The sequence below is a fragment of the Mobula birostris genome, chromosome 27 (genome assembly GCF_030028105.1).
Source record: "Mobula birostris isolate sMobBir1 chromosome 27, sMobBir1.hap1, whole genome shotgun sequence".
NCBI lineage: Eukaryota > Metazoa > Chordata > Chondrichthyes > Myliobatiformes > Myliobatidae > Mobula > Mobula birostris.
Window position 1 is genome coordinate 8773863 of NC_092396.1, and position 19233 is coordinate 8793095.

At 42.4% G+C, this 19233-nt stretch overlaps 1 protein-coding gene across 5 annotated transcripts in view; it reads left to right on the forward strand.

Annotated features, from left to right (window-relative positions):
- ube4b (ubiquitination factor E4B, UFD2 homolog (S. cerevisiae)) overlaps window positions 1-19233 on the forward strand; it is a 96695-nt gene that overhangs the window by 71668 nt on the left and 5794 nt on the right. For 4 of the 5 annotated variants that reach the window (XM_072245336.1, XM_072245339.1, XM_072245338.1 and 1 more), the window contains 8 exons: window positions 57-155; window positions 4724-4959; window positions 8529-8655; window positions 9310-9454; window positions 10610-10744; window positions 11941-12132; window positions 15654-15828; window positions 17215-17361. In XM_072245336.1, the coding sequence (XP_072101437.1) occupies window positions 57-155; window positions 4724-4959; window positions 8529-8655; window positions 9310-9454; window positions 10610-10744; window positions 11941-12132; window positions 15654-15828; window positions 17215-17361 (1256 nt within the window). The other variant, XM_072245340.1, reaches the window with a different exon arrangement.

Here is a 19233-nt window from a genome sequence, read left to right on the forward strand (position 1 = left end):
GATTTTGTACTAGCAAACATCAAAAGAGCATAATGTTTGTTCTTCTCTCCTTGCAGCATGACACTGCCCCTTAATCCAGAGATCCCCAAGGTGTTTGCAGCATTGCCGGAATTCTATTTGGAAGATATTGCTGAATTTTTGCTGTTTATTGTACAGTAAGTAAATGTAACTTCAACAGGATTGACGATGTGTGGATAGTTTGAAGGATATAAGGTTGCAAGCTGTTTGTTAAAGCAGATTACCTTGAATAAATCTAAAAGCAAAAAACTAGGTGGTGGACCTCTAAAATGAAAGTAATTCTGGAAATAATCATTAGGTAAGGCAGCAACAATCGTGATGTGAACAATTCTAATGATGGATCAGTGACATGGAGCATTAACTCTTTCTCTCGCTCTAAATGCTGCTGACCACTTCAGTATTTCCAGCATTTTGTTTTCTCTTGGTTTAACTGGTTGCTCACATCCCTGCTTTTGTAGAAATAGCATCTGAATCTGCTTATCTAAATCAAGAATCATGTTTCCTTGTAAACGTTTACATTTTTCTATCTAACTTGTTACCTTAAAGTATTTTCTTAAAGAAAAGGGTTTTTAATTTTTTTTCTAGAATTTGGTAGCTTTAACCTCCAGTTTTGCCTATTAATGTATAAACAGGTCATAGAAGGGTGGTGATCTCTCCCTCATCTTCATTCAGCTTTGAAAGACTTCGTCATACTCAGCGCAGAGTGGGCCCTTCTGGCCCTTCCAGCCAAGCTGCCCCAGCAATCCCTGACAAACCCAATTAACCCTAACCTAATTATGGGACAATTTACAATGACCAGTTAACCTACCCGGCACATCTTTGGACTGTGGGAGGAGACCAGAGGACCCAGAGAAAACCCACGCATTCCACGGGGAGGAGATGCGGAGACTCCTTACAGAGTCCCACTAGAACTGAACTCCAAACTCCAGATCTCCTCGAGCTGTAATAGTGTTGCAATAACTGCTACCTACTGTGTGTGTGTGTGTGGGGGGGGGGGTGTATGTATATATATGTATGTGTGTGTGTGTGTGTGTGTGTATATATATATATATATATATATGTGTGTGTGTGTGTGTATATACATACACACACACACACGTGCTGAAAAATGGCTGGTAACATCATGGAAGATCCCACCCACCCTGCTCATGGACTGTTTGTCCCTGCTATCAGGGAGGAGATGATGTAACACCAATGCCAAGACCACCAGATTCAAAAACTGTTACTTTCCCAAGCAGTAAAGCTGATCAACACCTCCACCCAGTAACCCACACCTCCAACCACCACTACTTTATCATTTCCTGTCAGTCACCTAATGTACAGACACTGCTATGCTTAGTGTCACTTTATGGGTGTACAATCAAACTATGTATATAAGCTATCTTATGTTTCTATTTATTGTTTTTAATATTGTGTTCTATATCTTGTTATGATTTTTGTGTTCTACACCACATCTGGAGTAACATTTATATTTTTCTCCTTTACACTTGTGTACTGGAAAAGACATTAAACAATCTTGAATCTAACAGAGCACAAAGACAGACCCTTTGGCCTATCTAAACCTCCTAACCTGGGCATCTGCATGGTCTCATCTACTTGTACCCAGACTGCAGCCTTCCATATCCCTTGCACACATATACCTATCAAAACTTCTCTTAAATGTTGCAGTTGAATCTATATCTATCACTTCCCTTGCCAACTCATGTGAAGAAGTTCCCCTTAAATATTTTGTGTATCGCCCTAAACCTATGACCTGTAGTTCTGGTCTCGCCCAACCACAGGGGGAAAACGTCTGTATTTACCCTATCAGTATCCCTCATTTTGTATAACTGAAATTTCCCCTCATAACGCTCCAGGGAATAAAGTCCGAACTTATTCAACCTTTCCCTATAATTCAGGTCCTCACGTCCCATCCTGGTCTTGTTTTGGCTCTTCCTCCTGAACAAATGGGCAGTGCTGCAGCGGGTCAATTCCATTATAATTGCTTTTGAAAGTTAATGCAAGTGATATGCAATAGAAGAATAATCAGTGTTGAGGAACCATCTCATTCCCTTCATGTTGCCTCATATAAGTTGCTGGGCTTTAGGGTAACAATGAAGTTGTTCCATCTGGATCTGCCATTGGCCACTCGTATGTAGATTCTTCATTACTGTTTCCGTAACAGCTTTGTTTTACCACACAGGGTTGTTAGCCCTGAACTGAACCCCAGTACCTGGACGATTGGTGGACATCATGAGATTATCTCAAGTGCACATTTGTGGAGTTACCTGAAAAGTTCAAAATTCTTTTGTATCAATTCATTGTAAACCCTTAGGTTGGCATCCCCAACCTTTTTTATACCATGGACCTAGTACCATAAAGCAAGGGATCCGTGGACCCACATCGGGAACCCCTTCCTTAAGGTGTCCTTTATATTACTTATACCTGATACTTGAATAATACTAATACTTGAAACAACCATAACCAAAATGCTTTTGTTCTATATACTTCAGTGACAATGTTCTGTTTTTAGTGGCCTCTCACTTTAGCAGAGCAGCTGGATTTCTAACTTGTGCTGAATTTCTTTTTGGGTTGGCTCAGACTGTATGTCCGATGAGTTTAGAGCACAAATAGCCATTACATTAATTGTATTCAAGTAATCAGTAATTGGCTATGAACAAAAATGTAAACCTTGTTCATTTGATAAGTGATTCAAGTTTATTCATTATGTGTACATTGAAACATAGTGAAGTATGTGAGCTCGCTGACTTCATTAACTTTGCCATCAACTTTCACCCTGCCTTCAAGTTTACCTGGTCCGACACCTCCCTCCCCTTTCTTGATCTTTCTGTCTCTGTCTCTGGAAACAGCTTATCTACTGATGTTTACTATAAGCCTACCGACTCTCACAGCTACCTGGACTATTCCTCTTCCCACCCTGTCTCTTGCAAAAATGCCATCCCCTTCTCGCAATTCCTCCATCTCTGCCGCATCTACTCTCAGGATGAGGCTTTTCATTCCAGGACAAAGGAGATGTCTTCCTTTTTTTTAAAGAAAGAGGCTTCCCATCCTCCACCATCAACTCTGCTCTCAAACACATCTCTCCCATTTCACACACATCTGTTCTCACCCCATCCTCCTGCCACCCCACTAGGAATAGGTTTCCCCTTGTCCTCACCTACCACTCCACCAGCCTCCGGATCCAACATATAATTCTCCGTAACTTCCGCCACCTCCAGTGGGATCCCACCACCAAGCACATCTTTCCCTCCCCTGCCCCACCTTTCTGCTTTCCGCAGGGTTCACTCCCTATGCGACTTCCTTCTCCATTCATCCCCCCCATCCCCTCCCACCGATCTCCCTCCCAGCACTTATCCTTGTAAGTGGAACAAGTGCTACACGTGCCCTTACACTTCCTCCCTCACCACCATTCAGGTCCCCAGACAGTCCTTCCAGGTGAGGCAACATTTCACCGGTGAGGCGACATTTCACCTGTGAGTCGGCTAGGGTGATATACTGCATCCGGCGCTCCCAGTGCGGCCTTCTATATATTGGCGAGACCCGACGCAGGCTGGGAGACCGTTGCGCTGAACACCTATGCTCTGTCCACCAGAGAAAGCAAGATCTCCCAGTGGCCACACATTTTAATTCCACGTCCCATTCCCATTCTGATATGTCTATCCACGGCCTCCTCTACTGTCAAGATGAAGCCACACTCAGGTTGGAGGAACAACACCTTATATTCCATCTGGGTAGCCTCCAAACTGATGGCATGAATATTAACTTCTCTAACTTCCGTTAATGCCCCTCCTCCCCTTCACACCCCATCCCTTATTTATTTACTTAATCTATTTTTTTTAATATATTTTTTATTTTCCCCCTTTTTTTCTCTTTTTTCTCCCTCTGTCCCTCTCACTATAATTCCTTGCCTGCTCTCCACCCTCTGGGCTCCCCTCCCCCCCTACTCTTTCTCCCTAGGCCTCCCATCCCATGATCCTCTCCCTTCTCCAGCTTTGTATCCCTTTTGCCAATCAACTTTTCAGCTCTTAGATCCTCCCCTCTCCTCCTGTTTTCTTCTAAAATTTCATATCTCCCCCTCCCCCTCCCACTTTCAAATCTCTTACTATCTCTTCTTTCAGTTAGTCCTGACGAAGGGTCCCGGCCCGAAACGTCAACTGTACCTCTTCCTATAGATGCTGCCTGGCCTGCTGAGTTCACCAGCATTTTTTGTGTGTGTTGCTTGAATTTTCCAGCATCTGCAGATTTCCTTGTGTTTGCGAGTAAAATATGTTGTTATGTTAACAACCAGTACACCGGAGGGTATGCTGGGGTCAGCCCACAAATATCATCACACATTCCTGCACATAGTATGCCCACAACACAGAACATAACAGGTACCAAAATGAGCAAAACAAGTCTTGTTCCTGCTTCCCACCCACGTGCATATAACCCTCTAACCCCAAGACAGGCTGTCATCTTTGGCTTCCAGCGATCTCTAATTTGAACTCGGTTGTGCAGATTTTGGGCCTTCAGTTACCCCAGCAGAGTCGCAGAGGTTCACAGTCCCAATCTGCTTAATTGCTGCTTAGTTTTAAATTTAATCTGGCAAGAACCAGAAGCATTAGTCTTTTAGTAGTCTACAAAATTCCAGTATCTTTGGTTTGTCACAATATATGTGTAAGTTTTTCCATTTATTTTCCCACATAATTTGTTCTTTCGTCTACAGATATTCCCCTCAGGTCTTATACGAACCATGTACTCAGGACGTCGTGACTTTCCTTGTCGTGTTTATCTGTAGTCAAAACTATATCCGAAATCCTTACCTAATTGCTAAGCTCGTTGAAGTCATGTTTGTGACCAACCCAGCAGTTCAGCCTCGAACACAGAAATTCTATGAAATGATGGAGAATCACCCACTGGCCACAAAACAGCTTGTGCCTGCATTGATGAAATTTTACACAGGTATGCGGTTTCTCAATTTGCTTTTTCCAGTGTAATATTACAGTACAGTGACTGGCCCTTCCAGCCCAACGAGCCCACTGTGCTCAATGTCACCCATGTGACCAAGTAACCTACTGACCCGTATGTTGGAATGTAGGCAGAGACCGGAGCGCCCGGAGGAAACCCATGCGGTCACGAGGAGAATGTACCATCTCCTTACGGATGGTGGTGGAGTTGAACCTGAGTCACTGGTGTTGTCATAGCGTTATGCTAACCACTACAGTACTGTCCCTTTCAGTAAAGCGATTCACACTCTATTTAGTTGGTGCAAGAGGAAAACTCAAAGTGTATCTGGACAAGTATGCTCAGTGTGGAGCTCAGTTTACATAAGAGATGTCTCAACTGTTTTCGTTGAACTTTAAGTGCTAAAATGTTCAAGTTTTACTGATAAGCAATCAGTAACTAGCATCAGATATTTGCATTTATTTTTTGAGCAGATTGAATTTCAATTTATTGAGAAAGATCCCACAGGACCCAAGGCTGCTTGAAGTACCCTTCCAGAGATCCAGGGTGTTTTATCTAGGTGGATCAAGAAAGGATTTTTCATCTAGTGGGAGAATCTAAAAATGGGGTTGTTGTGCTTAACATAAGTAGCTGTATATCTTAAAAGATCTAGAGATCACAACTCAAAAATGATTTGACCTTTTCACCTCATTTCTAAGTGTTTTAAGGCAGGGTTAGATCACTAAGGGTGGTTAGGAATGTTCAGCTGAAGTGGCAGTTTGGTCAGTGATGTTATTAAATGTTGCAAGTTTGAGGGGCTGAGAGGTCTAGTCCATTTTCCAGTCCCGATGAAGGGTCTCATCCTGAAATGTGGACTGTTAATTCTCCTCCAGAGATGCTGTACTCAAAGCATTTTGTTTGTTGCTCTGTGTTCCCTTTTATTAAGGAGAAGCTCAAGAGCCAAACATGAGTAAGTGCAAGAAAAGGTGTGTATTTAAAAAAGGTAAATTATCCCTTTGAGTTAAAGTGCTGATCCATTGAACAATTTTGTTTTTAGTTTTTAATTTTCGATGCTTGGTTTTTTTATCATCTCGTTTCTCACTTGGGAAATTGGACCTAAACTGTCGTGTTTCCTCAGCTTTTGACCATCCTCCAGTACGTGTCCTACTAGCTGTGAATCTAGTTGATCATTATCTGTCATTCAACACTTGATATTCTTGGCAAGAGGTGGATTGGAACCAGTTATCATCAAAATGATCCTCAGGCTCAAGTTGACTGCTTTGATTTAGACCAGAAATATCTTCAAACCTAAAAGAGTGAACAGCACTGGAATAGGCCCAACTATGATGCTAACCCAAACTAATCCCATCTACCTGGACCAAGTCTATGTCCCACCGCTTCCTATTTGTTCACGTCTTTGTCTAAATACCTTTTAAATGTTTTTATATGTCTCCCTTTAACCTTAAAGTGATGCCCTCTACTGTTTTGACATTTCCATCCTGGCGAAAAGGACTAATTTGTCTTGTAATTTTATTTACTGCTATCAGCTCATCCCTCAATCTCCAGCACTTCAGAGAAAACAATCCAAGTTTGTCCATCCTCTCTTTGTACCTGATACTTTAATGGATCTTTAATCGATTTCATAAGACAGAAGATAGAGGAGCAGGATTAGGCTATTTGGCCCATTGCAACTGCTCTAGCATTAATCATGGCTGATCCATTTCTCCCTCTCAGCTTCAGTCTCTGGTTTTCTCCCCATATTCCTTCATGCCCTGACTAATGACAAACCTCTCTACCTCTGCCTTAAATATACCCGATGATTTGGTCTCCTGCCTATGGCAGTGAATTGCACAGATTCACCACTCTATCTAAAAAAGTTATTCCTCACCTCCATTCTAAAAAGACACCCCTCTGTTCTGAGGCTGTGTCCTCTGGTCCTAGACTACTCCACCATAGAAACATCCTTTCCGTATCCACTGTATCGAGGCCTTTCCGACATTTGATAGGTTTCAGTGAAGTCACTCCTCATTCTTCCAAATTCCACTGTACAGGTCCAGAGCCACCAAATGTGGCAATGCCTTTTGATCCCGATCATTTTCATGAGTCTCCTTTGAACCCTCTCCAGTAGTAGCACATCCTTCCTTAGATCAGAGGCCCAGAATTGCTCACAATACTCCAAGTGGGGCCTCATATTGTTTTTTTTTAAAGCCTCAACATCAGATCCTTGCTTTTATATTCTAGTCCTCTTGAAATGAATGCTAACATCACATTTGTCTTCCTTACCAACAACTCAACCTGCAAATGAACCTTCAGGGAATTCTACACAAGGACTCCCAAGTCCCTTTGCACCTCAGAGTTTTGAATTTTTTTCTCTCCATTTAGAAAAGTCTACTCTTATTTTTTCTACCAAAGTGCATGACCGTACAATTCCTGACACTGTATTCCATATGCCACCTCTTTGTCCATTCTAATCAGTCCAAGTCTTTCTGTATCTCCTCAAATCTACATGCAAACTGTGCCACAAAGCCGTCAATTCTATCATCCAAGTCATTGACATACTGTATAATGTTAAAAAGAAGTGATCCTAACACAGATGCCTGTGGAACACCACTAGTCATTGGCAGCTGGTCTGAAAAGGCTTCCTTTATTCCCACTCTTTGCTTGCTGCCAGTCAGCCACTGCTTGATTCATGCTATGTAATACCATGGGCTCTTAACTTGTTAAGCACCCTCATGTGTGGCACCTTCTCAGGCCTTCTGAAAATCCAAGTACACAACATCCACTGAATCTCCTTTGTCTATTCTGTTTGTTATTTCTTCAAAGAATTTCGTGGAATTTGATTTCAGTGTGAGACACTACTATTAAATAAAAAATAGAAGTTTACCTTGTTTATATTGTGGTGTCGCTATTGACATTTAGAAGGCAGCATGGCATTTTAGTCATTGCATTCTTGGATGAAGATGCCTTTTTGCATTCTGTGGTCAGGATTGCAGTTTTGCATTCATATTATGATTTTAAAAAAACAGATCAAGAAATTTGTCTTGGCATTTTGGCTGCAGGAGTATTAATTGACCAGCCTGTTGTCTAAAGAGGGAAAAAGTAGCTTTATTTGTCACCTATATGGAAACATGTAGTGAAATGTGTTGGTTTACCATGGCCACAGTGAAATTTGTTGTCTGTATTAATGACCAACACGATCTGGGGCTGTGCTGGGGCAGACTGCTGGTGTCACTGTGCGTCCGGTGCCAACGTAGCATGTCCTCTACTTACTGACACTCGCCTATACATCTTTCGGACTGTGGGAGGAAACAAAAACCCATGAGGTCATAGGGAGTGTGTACAAACTCTTTACAGACAGAGGCAGGGATTGAACCCTATTATACCAGCCATTGTGCTATTCATACTGCTTTGCACTCAGTAGTGAGCACAATGTAATTAGTTCTGTTGATTTCATTCTGTGGAGGGTAATGCACTGATACTGTAAGCATTTCCTCCCCATGGATTTAAGACTGTGCCTCCTGCGTTATACTGAGTTTCAGTGATGAATTTGGAAGCATTGTTAAAATGTTATTTGATTTGCCTTTTAGATGTTGAACATACTGGAGCAACAAGTGAATTCTATGACAAATTCACTATCCGCTACCACATAAGTACAATCTTTAAGAGCCTTTGGCAGAACGTAGCACATCAAGGCACCTTTATGGAAGAGTTTAAGTAAGTTGATCCATCTTTGTTTTTCTTGTGATGGATAATTATGCAAGAGTTAAGAAATTGGCAATTGAGCTCATAGGCAGTTAGAGTCAGCTAAAGCAGTCATAGAGCATGGATACACACTCAGTCCCGATAAAGGGTCTTGGTCTGAAATGTCGACTGTTTATTCATTTCCATAGATGCTACCTGACCTGCTGAGTTCCTCCAGCATTTTGTGTGTGTTGATGTGGATACAGGCCTTACAGCCCATCAAGTCCTTGATACGCAACTGGTCCCAATTTCCTGAGTTCAATCCATATCTGTCCATGCCTAGACAATCCATGTATTTATCAAGGTGCTGCTTGAATGATAATATTGTACTTACCTCACCACTTCCCTTATTCCGTATATTCAGTATCTTTTGCATGGAAAAAATTGTCCCTTTTATCTCTTTTAAAGTGCTACCCTCTCGCCCTAAACCAAGGTTCCTGACCTTTTTTTTAAGCCATGGACCCGTGCCATTAACCGAGGGGGGAGGTTGGGAGCCCCTATCTATGCCCCGTAGTTTCAGACTCCCCTACCCTTGTGTCTGCTATTAGATTTGATTTATTTGTCAGCTTCAGCTATTTGTATGGATATCTTTAACTCTACATTTACACATTTGTTTTATGATCATAGTTCTGGAAAGCAGTTTGTCCGTTACATCAATATGTTAATAAATGATACCACGTACCTGCTGGATGAGAGCCTGGATTCTCTGAAACGTATCCATGAGGTACAGGAAGAAATGAAGAACAAAGAACGATGGGACTCGTTACCTAGGGTAAATTCAGTAGTTTGCTTAATGTCTGCAAACTTGATTTTATTTTGGAAGTTTTGTGTATGACTGACCAGGGGAAGATGAAACTAATTCTGGAATGCACATCTGAAAGTTAGGAATAAGAGTGTATAGTTTTTCATTTGCACGATCAGTTGTTAATTGTGTAGCAATGTCTACAAGAATTTGACATTTCCATGATTGTGGCCTGAGGAAATGTGTCCTGGTTGCTAAGCCATATTCTTTTTGGTTATTCCTTGGGATTACTTTCTCACTAAGTAAACCATCCATGCAGATATGCCAGGATTCTGTAGCACAGGGCTTGCAATCCAGAATCCTGTCAAGGTGAATCTGTTAGTAGAAGTACAGCTGGTTCTCCGAAATCCCTTGCTTCATTGATTTGGTTTATGTGATTTCAGATGCACACTTGACTGTCCTTTGAAATGGACCAACAGACCATTTGGTTCCAGTGGTATTGGAAATGGGTGATAATGCAAATGAATGTATGGAAATAAAACACAACTTTTTTTTGCTATAATGTTCAAATCTCTCTATCCTTTTGTTCGAGCGCTGTTAAGGGTGTCATTTAGTATCCTTGTGGAGTTTCTGTAATAGTGTCCCTTCATGAGCTGTTAAATCTTGAAAGCTCGTTCTGCAAAGAATTATGTGGCCATATTGTGGTTGGTTTAATTCTAAATCGTGAGAAATACAAAATGACAAGTCCTTAATTGTCATTAGAGGAGACTTGATTGAGGTGTACAAAGTGAGAAGAGACTTGATAGAGGTGTACAAGAAGATAGAGGCATTGATTGAGTGGATAGCCAGAGACCTTTTCCCAGGGGGCATAATTTTACGGTGATTTGGGGAAAGTATAGACTGTATACATAGAGGGGTGTCAGAGGTAGTTTTTTTTTTTTGATGGGTGTATGGAATGCCCTGCCAAAGGTGGTGATCAAGGCAGATACATTAGGGCCATTTAAGAAACGCCTAGACACATGGATGATAACTAAAGTGGAGGGCTGTGTAGAAGGGAAGAACTAGATTGATCTTGGAGTAGGTTTAAAGGTCGGCATAACATCATGGACTGAAAAACTAGTACTGTGCTGAGGTGTTCTGTGTTGTTAATTGAAGTCCTCTCAGTAGTTTGTCTTGTTTTGAAAGGATCAGCAGCAGAGTCGACAATCTCAGCTGACCCAGGATGAGCGCGTCTCCCGTTCATACCTTGCTCTTGGTGCCGAAACCGTAGATATGTTCCATTACCTCACAAAGCAAGTGCAAAAACCTTTCCTTCGACCTGTGAGTAATTGCTCTTTCCTCCTTGTTACTTGCCTAATCAACATGGGAGGTTTTATATATTTACAAGTGACTCCCTACATTGAATTCCTAGAAAATGGTTGGTACCATGATTTTTCATAATGTGAAGCCACTCATCTACAAGTGACAATAAATTAGAATTGGGAGAGAAATTGATTCAGATTCATTAGTTTATCATGTACATTGAAACATACAGTGAAATGTGATGTTTGCGTCAACAAATAACACAACCTAAGAGTGTGCTGTGGGCAGCTCCAAGTAATATCACATGTTCTGGTGCCAACATAGCATGCCCCACAATGCTTGGCAGAATAAACACAGAACACAACAGAACAGAACGTACCAAGCAACAAAACAACAACAGCAAAACAAGCCCGGATCCTCCCTCCCACCTACACAGACAGTCCTCTAACTCCAGGACAGGCTGTCTTCAGCCTCCAGTGGACTCAGACTTGCAGACATTGGGCCTTCAACTTCCCCAGTGGACTTACAGGCTTGGAGCTTCAGCCATTAGGGTGCAGCTAATTGACTCTGGGGCCTTGATCTTCAGTATCAACCCCAGGACTTGCCCACGACAAAGAAAGAGGATAGTTCTCTCTCTCTCCCCCCACCCCCACCCCACGAGCTTCATAAGAGCATATTTTCTTTCTGTATCCTCATACTTTTGTTATTGTTGTGACTTACATAAGGACTGATGTTCATTACCCAAATTGCTATAATGTACCGGTTGTGTAGATTGTAGCTTTAGTTTCAAGCTTACTGTTGATCGATATGTTTACTTGATTCTGGGAGACTTGCGCATGCATGTTCAGAGCTCATCGTTTCTATTGGGTAATCGGAAAGCCTCGCGAGGAGTGGCAGGTGGCTGTGGGAGCTGCCATGCTTCTGTTTGCCCTCATGTTGCACAAAGCCCTGTCAACCCAAAACTCCAGCCATTTATGTGTTCAATTCTCACTTTCAACAACTGCACAAAAGTCAGCAGCAGGAGGAAGAAAGATTCTGAACCAGTGCATCACAGGTGCTCCCCTTAGTGGCGTAGTAGATTAAAATGCTTCAGGTTGTATAGAAAATCAAACCTTCAAGCTGAGATACATTTAAGTGATAACTGAAAAAGGAGAGAATTTTAAGCAACACTTTTGTAACGTGCCGTTCTAAAATTTTGCTAACGTTCATTGCAGGAGCTTGGGCCACGCTTAGCTGCAATGTTGAACTTCAACCTGCAACAGCTGTGTGGCCCAAAGTGTCGTGACCTGAAAGTAGAAAACCCAGAAAAATATGGTTTTGAACCGAAGAAGCTTTTGGATCAGTTGACTGACATTTATCTGCATTTAGACTGTCCCAGATTTGCAAAAGCTATTGCGGATGATCAGGTAAGTACCTGTTACTTTTTAAACAAAAAAAGTATTTATTTAGAGATACAGCACAGTAACAGGTCCTTCTGGCCCAACGAGCCTGTGCCTCCCTATTACACCTATGTGACCAATTAACCCACTAACACATACATCCGATTTGCACTGTCACTAATTTTCTGCATCAATGCTGCCTGGTATACTGAGGTATTATGACCAGTTTTTATTTTATTTTAGATTTCTTTTACTTTGCAATATGTGCTGTTTTAATTAAAGAAAAAAAGCTGTGTTTGCTCCAGGCAACCACTGTGTAGGGGGAAAACTCAGATCTCCTTTAAATATCTCCTGTCTCCTTTTAATCTGTTTCCTCTAGGTGGCTGCACTGGGGTAATGACCATGTGCCCCCTCAGTTTATAACTTGCTGCCTGTTATGCTTGCAAGTGTTTAGGTCAGCAGTCAAGGCCCTCCATCTCTGGTGTTCAGGACTTCCTTCATTGTGCTCGTAGCTTCCTGTCAGTTTTCACTACTGTCAGCCATGCAAGTCCCTGGTGGAGACTCAGGAATACCGTCACACACAGATGTAGAAGAAATCTACAGTGCTGTTTCCATAACAGTTCTGTTTGACCAGTCAGTATTGTTAGCCTGAGCTGAACCCCCTAACCTGGAGGACCGGGTTGCCACTCTTAGTTTGGCTTCTTACCCTTTGACCTGTTTGGCATGGGTGACCTTACCAAGAGGCAATGCATAAAGCCTGACTCCAGCCACATAGCTCTCCGGGTCATTGAGGCACACAAGCCTCCAAACCATGACAAGGATGTGGTCCTCTTGCAGGACAGCTTTATAAACCTCTATAATATCACTCAGCCTTGTGTTCCAGTGAGAATAAGCCCAGCTTATTCAATCTCCCAGCCCTTCATAGGTAGTAAGTAACCCAGTGGCATGAATATTGATTTCTCCAATTTCAGGTAACCTCCTTTCCTCTGTCCATTTTCCCTTTTCGAATCTATCCAGTTCCTCTTGCATCTAACTCTCCCCCCCTCCCCCAACTTTTTTCAGTCCAAGTCAGGAATCCCAACCTTTTTGTGCCACAGACCAATACGATTAAGCAAGTGGGTCTGTGGACCCCAGGTTGAAGGGACTTGACCCTTAAAATCGATTGTCTGTTCACCTCCACGGGTGCTGCTTGACCCCCTAAACTCCATCAGAATGTTTTTGTTGCTTCGTATTTCGGCATCTGCAGTGTCTTGTCCCGATGAAGGATCTTGGCCTGAAATGTCAACTCTTTATTCCTTTCCATAGACGCTGCCTGACCTGCTGAGTTCCTCCGGCATTTTGTGTGTTACTGTGCATTTCCAGCAACTTGCAGAATCTCTTGTATTTATTCTTATGTCTTCAACATCCTGGCAAATCTCTTCTACTCTCCTTCACTACATTTGCTACTGAGCGACCAGAACTCCACACATTCTCAGTGATTTGTTAGTTATTTCACTGCACCATATGATGCACAGGCTTCTGAGAGGTTTTACTGGATGGATCTGGAGAGGCTGTTTCCTCTTGTGGGAACGTCTAGAATAGCAGGTTTTGGATCAGGAAACATTGAATAATTTTAAGTCAGGGATGGATTCTTACTAAGCAAGGGTGTAAATGAAAGGCTACAGGAGGTGAATGGGAATGTGGCTACAGTCAGATTATTCATGACTTGAAATGGTGGATAAGGCTGGAGGGGGCCGAAGACTTTTGCACTGTATTTGTCACCGGCAAGTGAGTTTGTAAATCTGGCAGAGCAAAGGATGTTGGGAATGGTGAGGGTGGGGTGTGGGACTGGTGGCAGAGGAGTGCCAGGGTGACATGGGTGCCAACACATGGATGGCAGAGGAGTGCCAGGGTGACAAGGGTGCCAACACATCCAAATCTTGAGAAACGGGGCAAGGTAATTTAATTCTAAACAATTAGTTTATTGGTCATTACAGACTGTCCCTCTGCTGCTTCCCACTCCCTCCCCACTCTCAGTCCACAATAGAGACCCGTATCAGAATCAGGTTTATCATCACTCACGTATGTCGTGAAACTTTTTTTATGGCAGCAGTACCTAAAGTTTATACAGTACTGTGCAATACTCTTGGACAGTCTAGCTCTATATATGTGGCTGAAATTTCTTGCACAGTAAGGTACAATTTCATTTGATGTGATTATTTTGCTGTCTCTCACTATGTCAGATTTAGGTGCATTTAAGAACAAACAAATGTTCGTGAAAAAGCATCTTGGTTGCAGATTTGTCAGTTTTGCAGCTATTTCACAAATATTTGAAGCAGCTTCCTGTCCATTGTGGGCAACCACCTATTTTGCTGCTTTTTGGGTAAATCTTTAAAAGTGATACCTTTGTTTTAAAAAAAAGTGTTTACAAACAGACTGAGTAAAATTGCAGCCCAGCGCAAAGACGTACCTGAGGGAGCAAAATGTTTTAAACCCCTCTATTGAGAGATGAGGTGTATCTGGGGCACAGAATACAGAAGGTGAGAAGTTCCGCTGAACTACTAGAGCTGAATTTGGCATTTAGGGTATAGAGGAAATGCAGTATATAAACCACCTACCCACCTCCTCTTCCCTGTCCTGAACTTGCATTTACTTTCTTTTCCCCTCTTACACTCGGAACCAAGATGTCATGTCTAATATCAACACGAGGGATGTACGCCTAACTGTTAACCACCCTGGTTAAATTGTCCTCTGCAAGCTGTTGAGGAGCACACATATTACCTAGCTCTTATAAATTATGATATTTCTGCTTAGAATTAATGAAGATCTAAACTGGGGTTGTTGCGCTGTGTCACCAAGTACTCCATTGCCTCATCCTTAACAATTGACTCTCACATCTTCCCAACCACAGAAGTCAGGCTATCTGGTCTATAACACACACAAAAACTGCTGGTGGAATGCAGCAGGCCAGGCCACATCTATAGCAAGAGGTACAGTCGACGTTTCGGTCCGGGACCCTTCAGTCCTGACGAAGGGTCCCAGCCCGAAACGTCGACTGTACCTCTTCCTATAGATGCTGCCTGGTCTGCTGCGTTCCACCAGCATTTTTTGTGTGTTTCTTGAATTTCTAGCATCTGCAGATTTCCTCGTATCTGGTCTATAATTTCCTTTCTGCTACCTTCCTCCTTTCTTAAAGAGTGGAGTGATATTTGCAATTTTCCAGTCCTCTGGCACCATGCCAGAGTCCAAAGATTTTTGAAAAATCATTTCTCATGCCTCCAGAATCTCTACTGCTACCTCTTTCAGAACTCTAGGGTGCAGTTTATCTGGTCCGGGTGACTTATGACCCTGTTTAGAATTGGATGTTTGAATGTGTTTTGTAATGCTATAATGTGCAAAATACTTTGTGTAATGGATTGGCTGATAATTTTAGTTGTGTTCTAGTTCAAGTTTATTGAAATAACATTCCTTCGGACGATGGTACACCCACAAAACGTATATCTCACACAAAAGAAAATATTCCCACAAATAAATTGATTATGTCTGCTATCTTGTACTTTTGGGAACAGCGATCGTACAGTAAAGAACTCTTCGATGAAGTCATTTCAAAAATGAGGAAAGCGGGAATTAAATCAACAATAGCAATAGAAAAATTTAGACTACTGGCAGAAAAGGTAGAAGAAATTGTGACAAAGAATGCCCGTGCCGAAATTGACTATGGGGATGCACCAGATGAGTTCAGAGGTGAGTTCTGAATCCGAATAGTTATTCCAAAAACCTCCTCATTAGTGAATTTAATAGTATTTGTGCCATATTGAAGTTATTTAAATTCAATCTGAATTTGATTGTTTAAAATGTCTTTCAGTTACGGAGCTAGCTAATATCTGCAGAATCTATTTCAAAACCAGAAAAGTTTTTCCAAATGCATCTCAGTATTTTAAAGTGATGCCGCATGATTCCCTTCTCACCTGGAACCACCTATCATTTGCCAGCTGCTGCCTCAGCCCCCTCCCCTCGCCTTGTTATAGTGGCTATATCTCCCCTTTATACCTCCTTCAGCTTTTTATGCTGACTATATCTCCCTTTCATGTACCTCCTTGCCTTTTTATGCTGGCTATATCTCCCTTTTACACTTCCCCCACCTTTTTATACTGGCTATATTTCCCCTTTACGCCTCCCTTGCCTTTTTTTAAGCTGACTATATCTCCCTTTTATACCTCCCTCACCTTTTTGTACTGGCTATATCTCCCCTTTAAATACCGCCTTCCCTTTTTATACCGGCTATCTCTCCTTTATACTCTGTCTGATGCAGAGTCTCAATCCATCCCTCTGCCTCTACAGATGTTGCTTCACTTGCTGAGTTTCTCTCCAGCATACGTTGATAGGGTGGTTAAGAAAGTGTATGGTGTGTTGGCTTTCATTAGTCAGGGGATTGAATTCAAGGGCCGCAGGAAATATTGCAGCTCTATGAAGCTCTGGATATAGCACTTGGAGTGTTATGTTCATTTCAGGTTGCCTTGTAAGAAGGATGTAAAGGCTTTAGAGAGGGTGTAGAAGAGATTTACCAGGATGCTGGCTTGATTAGAGAGCAGGGCTTATGAGGAACGGTTGAGTGAACTAGGGATTTTCTCTTTAGAGCAAAGGAGGATGAGAGGCGAATTGATTGAGGCGTAGAAAAGAGGCTTAGATAGTGGATAGCCAGCACCTCTTTCCCAGGGTGGAAATGACTAATATGAGGAAGCGTAGTTTTAAGATGATCGGAAGAAAGAATAACTGGCATTTCAGGGGTAGGTGAAACGTGCTGCCAGGATTGATGGTAGAAGCAGAACCATTAGGGACATTTAAGAGAGTCTTAGGCAAATGAATAGAAGTAAAATGAAGGGCTGTGCGGGAAGGAAGTGTTAGATTGATCTTGGAGTAGGTTAAAGAACAGCACAACATTGTGGGCCGAAGGGTCTGTAGAGAGCTGTTCTGTGTTTCCTGCTGCTTCGGACACATTTACTATACTCAGTACTGGGAAACCAAGCAAGTTGCTAATATCAAATAGAACTGGAGCCCGTAGGGTAATTTTTGTTTCTGATGGCAAAAGGTTTTAGTTGACTGCTGACTTTAAGGGCTTTGTTGTTGCAGATCCACTGATGGACACCCTGATGAATGATCCAGTGAAGCTACCTTCAGGGACTATAATGGACCGCTCCATTATTTTAAGACATTTACTGAATTCTCCAACAGACCCGTTTAACCGCCAACATCTGACAGAGAATATGCTGGAACCAGGTAAAATATCATTTTAAACTTAGACGAGTTTTTATCTTGTAGCTCAGAATGAGAGTTTTCTCCAGTAAGGTGAATATTCTGAACGCTGGGGAGGTGAAGAGTTGTAGATCCAAAGAGGGGGCATGGAAATGGACCTTTGGCCAGGAAGTGAAGTTCTGTCGGCTCCGAGAGGTACATGGAAATAGGCCTTTGGGTGAAGCTGGGGTGGGCTACAGGGAGAATCTGCACACAGGCAGCGTCAGAGGTCAGTATTGAACTGGGGAAGCTGGAACCACGAGGCAGAGGCTGTCCTAGCAGCAGCATGTGCCGTCATCATGGTTTGCTCGAGGTTGTGTTCAGTTGTCACTAGGACATGTGTAATTAGTTATATGTGAAATAGAGCTGGAGTTCCTTGTGTGAAGACCAACCAGTAATCTTTTATAGAAAGTGAGTATAGGCATCAACAGGGTCCAAGAACCATTATGTTTCGTATGGTTGAACATTCAAAGGAAGGACTATAGGGCTGTCGGCATCAGTGGTATCGTATCCTAGGGGTGATAGGGCTGGGTTAAAAATAAAGTGAACAAAAGCATTGGCAAGTATGATTTTATCCTCTCAGATTCTGCAACCCAGTTGCAAATCGGGGTCAATCACCTGATCTTCATCTTTGGTTAGGTGGGACTATTTATAGAGCCATAGAGTACTACAGCCCATTTGGCTCATTTAGTCCATGCCAAACTATTATCCTGCATCTGGACCAAGATCCTTTGTAGCCCTCCCATTAATGTAGCTGTCCAAACATCTCTTAAATGTTGAAATTGAACCTGGCAGCCTGTTCTACTCTCTGAGTGAAGAAGTTCTCCCTCATGTTCCCCTTAAATATTTCACCTTTCACCCTTAATCTATGATCTCTAGTTGTAGTCTCAGCCAACCTCGGTGGAAAAAGCCTGCTTGCATTTACCCTGTCTTTACTCCTCATAATTTTGTGTACCTCTATCAAATCTCTCCTCGTACTCCTACACTCCAGGGAATAAAGTCCGAATCTGTTCAGCCTTTCCCTATAACTCAGGTCCTCGAGTCCCAGCAACGTCCTTGTCAATTTTCTGTCATTTTCAAGTCTTATTGATACCTTTCTGTGGATAGGTGACCATGGTGCCTGAGATCACAGAAACCAGGCATGAAAGGAGCAATGGGAGTTGCTGATCTGTAGTTAATTGCAATTTTCAATTCCGGACACTAATTCCACAAACACAAAACCACACAGGGTAACAGGAAGCAAGAAGGAGGCCCTCTGTTGGTCATGATGGGGGAAGAAAGGGTCTACTGTGGATATTGCGCCCTAGCTGTTTAATGTAAGCCAGGTCAATACGATATGCAGAGGAACCCTGTTGCCCGTGCAGCAGGCTCCCCCCTCCACGCAGCTGATGAATCCCAAGGACCAGCAGAGACTGGTACAGTTTGGCAGCAGTGGCGTAGCACTAGTTTGCCAGTCAGTGTCGAACTCGATGTAGGACTGCCTTAGGGACTCCGACTCCAGATTCTTCCTCTGGCTTTACTCCCGAAGCCCTCCCCATGAATGAGTATCGCAGCAAGACAGAGAAAGTTTGAGACCAGAGTTTGTAGAATATCTTGATGTTTGCATGCATAATCAGTCAGGTTTGCTATCACTGGCATATCCTGTGAAATTTGTTGACTTTGCAGCAGCGGTACAATGCAATACACAATAAGAGAGAAAAAGAATTACAGTAAATATATATTAAATAGTTAAATAAGTGGTTCAAAAATACAAATAGTCGTGAGGAAGTGTTCATCAGTTCAATGTCTATTCAGAAATCTGATGGCAGAGGGGAGGAAGCTATTCCTGAATTGTTGAGTGTGTCTTCTGGTTTCTGA